Source organism: Oreochromis aureus, linkage group 13, assembly GCF_013358895.1.
Source record: "Oreochromis aureus strain Israel breed Guangdong linkage group 13, ZZ_aureus, whole genome shotgun sequence".
In the NCBI taxonomy this organism is placed as follows: Eukaryota; Metazoa; Chordata; class Actinopteri; order Cichliformes; family Cichlidae; genus Oreochromis; species Oreochromis aureus.
This window is the reverse complement of record NC_052954.1, coordinates 22,253,193-22,256,830: the sequence shown is the minus strand read 5'-3', so window position 1 is coordinate 22,256,830 and position 3,638 is coordinate 22,253,193. Positions and strand designations below refer to the sequence as shown.

The following is a 3,638-nucleotide window of genomic DNA, read 5'->3' as shown; positions in this document are numbered from 1 at the left end:
CCTGATCCTGGCAAGATTCCTAGTGATTTTTTTAACATGGGAAAGCCCATTTTTAGGTGCATGTAATTAATATTTAAATCATTAGTCATTTATTAATGAACTCTTAATACAATCACTGTTTTGACTCATCGGGCGCTTAAAATTGGAAAGGTCTCAGTGAATATTCTGCAAAACTCTCATTTTAATGCTGATACAAGATACACACATACACGTTTCATGTTTTTTTTATTATTATAAGTTACACTGATAATTTTGTATAAATGACAAGAGAAAAAGATGTGCATTCACTTGGGAGGTAGAGACAGTGTACCAATATGCCACAGGTTCAGGTGTAACACAATATGTTGATACAGAATATGAGCTGTCAAATCAACTGTTGAGGGGTGTGTCGGCAGATCCAGTCACAAACTATTAGTGCAGAACTAAGAAACACTTAAATAATTGCTTAAATTATGGTTGAGCTCACAAGTTATGGGTCACTTATTTTGGAAATATAGCCTTTTATAGGGCATTGATAATTATAAACTCTCATCTTGGTGAGTCAGTTTGACAACATATGAGCATTTATTTTGTCCCAAAGTGTTACAAAAAATCACTTTTCTCCGAGTATAACCAGCTGCAACATATCAGTCTTGGTTTGTTTTATAAATGTGGATTAAAGTAAGACGGCTGGACGAATCCGCTGGACATGAAGGGATGCAGGAGCCCTCCAGTGGTTGAAAGCGGAACACCACCCGCTGCGTGGAAGATCACATTTCCAGAGGTGAAGTTGGAGAAAGTTTGGTGGAAGCTGGCAGAGCTCGACCCACAGGTGGCTGGGTTCGGACTAACATTAATAAGGGAGTTGGAGCCGGGCTGCAAGGTGCTGTCCGCCCCGGGGTTCTGCTTTTTCCACTTGGTCCTCCGGTTCTGGAACCAGATTTTCACCTGGGTTTCGGTCAGACTTAGTGACAAGGCCAGGTTTAGTCTCTCGCACACAGACAAGTACCGAGTTGCGCGGAACTTGTTTTCCAGGGCCACAAGCTGTTCGTAAGTGAACGCTGTTCTTGCTCGCCGTGGTTTGGCACAGGCCTGGTCAGGGCGCCGGCGCTTGTGCGTTGACTGGTCCTGCAAGGTGACCGCTGACTCCCCGTCTACACTGTCCTGTTGCCCGGTCAGACAGGGCTCCGTGTCCGCAGGTGGGGAGAGCAGAATGGGGTCTACAACAACTTCGGGATGCCTGGAGAGTGCAGATTGTTCATCTCTTGCATCTTCTGTGATAAAAAAAAGAAAAAGAAAAGTCAGCTCACATCCTGAAAGTCGCAGCAGCAAACCCAGTGATGAACTGCCCAATTTAAATATTATTTATTTTCCTCTAAAAATTGAGTTGAGCTGCAGTTGTGAGGTGTTAGTTGACAAAGTATGAGAAGATACCGGAGTTTTCCTTGCTCTGGCAAAATTGGGTGAATAATTTTTGAGGTGATTCGCAAGACTAAGCTGTTTTTTTAAAGAGGTACTTTATTTGATTTTAGAGAAAAACGGTGACATTTAAGTGAGTCTGTTATTTAAACAATTGGGACCAAACGCCAAGGAGTGGATTTAACTCCGTGGTGCTGAAGGAGAGTTCCTGGCATGACAGACATCACGTGTAACCTGATTAGGAAATGCGTGTTCCTTGTGGAGTGATTTTCCTCTTTGTTCCGTGTGAACTGCAGTTTACCAAACATAGGCCTAGGAGTTGACATCTGTAAAGCGTTTGATTAGGATCCTGGGGTCGCTGAAGCGGAACAAAGCATAGATTCTGAGGAGGGGAAGATTTGGTCACTAATCCTTAAATAATTTATAAACCACACAGAGCCTCAAATGTCATGTTGCGGAAAGAAATCCCGTCTAAATCCAGCTTCACCACCTCAGCCATGACGTGCTAATGGAGTTTCATATTTGCGGGTGGATCGATAAATGTCATCTATTTAAAGGGAAGTTTTAATCGAACGATATTTAGGATCAGACATGGATGGGGTGTGAAGTTTGTACCTGCAAGGTGCTGGAGGGAGATATGCAGGATGCAGTAATGGGATATCGATCAAAGCGCGCAGAGGCATCCTCAATGGGACGATTTAAACAATTATCTAGCCTGCCTGTCCCAATGCCAATCACATACTGGGGCTCTGGGAGCAAGCCTTTGTGGCTTCCTTGAAAGGAAACGCAGCCTTGGAAATTAATGGAAGGTCATACAGAGATGACAATAAATCTGAGAGATAGCGCCTCACTTTCTGCTATTTGGTCTCGGCTCAGGGAAAATAAAACTTTTCAAGTATTTCAAATATTTAACTTTTTTCATACGTCCTCATTTTACAGTGTTCAGACGTCTCATTTAGGCATTCAGTTATAAATATGCATAAGACATGCCTGTCTGTTTTTGAAGTAATTTACAGATCCAAGCACACAAACAACGATATATTTAATGAAAAGAATAGAGCCAAGCTATGAGGTGTGTGTTAAAATAATAAAATTGAGGCGTTTTCTCTACCTGCTTCTGTGCGCTCTAGTCTGGAGTCTCCACCTGCAGTGCTGTCCGACTCCAAAGTTGTTCTCTCCGCGTTTGGCGCAGCTAACAACTTCTCCTTGATGATGGAAAGTTCGTTTACCTTCTTACTGTTGAATTTGTTCGGATCCAATATGTCAACTATAGAAAAGGAAATCTTATGACTGGACGTCATTGTCACTTCTTCAGCTGAGGCATCCTTTACGCAGAAAGACTCTTGGAGATAGATGTGCTGCTCGATTACGCGCCTAGAGAGGAACTTCTCATAGCTTAGTCTGCTCCTTGTTTTCAAACTTCATCAGACCGGGTTCTGTGGCAGTAATCACCTCTTGTGTTCACTCCTCTGCTTCAGTCTGTCAGTCTCGCACCGTGACCGGAGCGCAGTCTTTAAAGCGTCTATCCCCCCCACCCGTCTCCAAACCAGACACGTGACACAAACACTATTAGCGTTTCACACGACCCCCTAATGGGCTCAAAGTATTCGCCGATAATCACCCATATCATTAAATTCCGCAATTCGCGATCTGAAAGTAAATTGTGCACAGATGGCACTTGATCCATATCAGAGATCGCCCCATCTCCCCAAATTGGACTCTCTCTCTCTCTCTCCCTTTTTTGTAGACATCACTAGGACGGGGACTTTCGTGTATCTTTTAGCAGAAATCAGGGGTTTTCAGAGTCTGCCTGTAAACAGATAGCTGTTTATTTGCTGCCACTGAAATTGTAGGCTTGTAAAGTAGCCAGATTATATTTAGATGTTGACTAAATATTTAGGAGTGCACTGATAATGATTATTTACAAGTATTATGACAATAATGTCACTTCTGACACATTCGATTTGGCTTAAAATATTGCAAAAAAAAAAAAAAAAAGCATCTTGGATGGCAGTTTAAACCCTTCTGTTGAGAATGTTTACCTATTTATAATGCCAGATGTCTTCTAATATTAAATAATTTATCTTATCTTTCATGAAATTAGTCTTAGTAACCTTAGTCTCAGTATTTTTAAGAGCCCTGTACATTAGATTCCTGTGGACTGCAAGAAATGTATACATTTTAAGGGCAGAAGATAAAGCCTCGAATGACAAAGTTTGTTCTTTATTGATATTTGAAGA

The 3,638-nt window shown here is 41.8% G+C and overlaps 1 protein-coding gene across 1 annotated transcript; it reads right to left on the bottom strand.

Moving 5' to 3' along the window:
* Positions 1-237: 237 nt before the first annotated feature.
* nkx1.2la (NK1 transcription factor related 2-like,a) lies at positions 238-2,883 on the bottom strand. The gene is made up of 2 exons (XM_031742227.2): positions 2,510-2,883; positions 238-1,253 (listed from the first exon to the last, which is right to left on the bottom strand). The coding sequence occupies exons 1-2, from the start codon at positions 2,697-2,699 to the stop codon at positions 643-645; spliced, it is 801 nt and encodes a 266-aa protein (XP_031598087.1). The 5' UTR covers positions 2,700-2,883; the 3' UTR covers positions 238-642.
* Between the last annotated feature and the right edge of the window lie 755 nt (positions 2,884-3,638).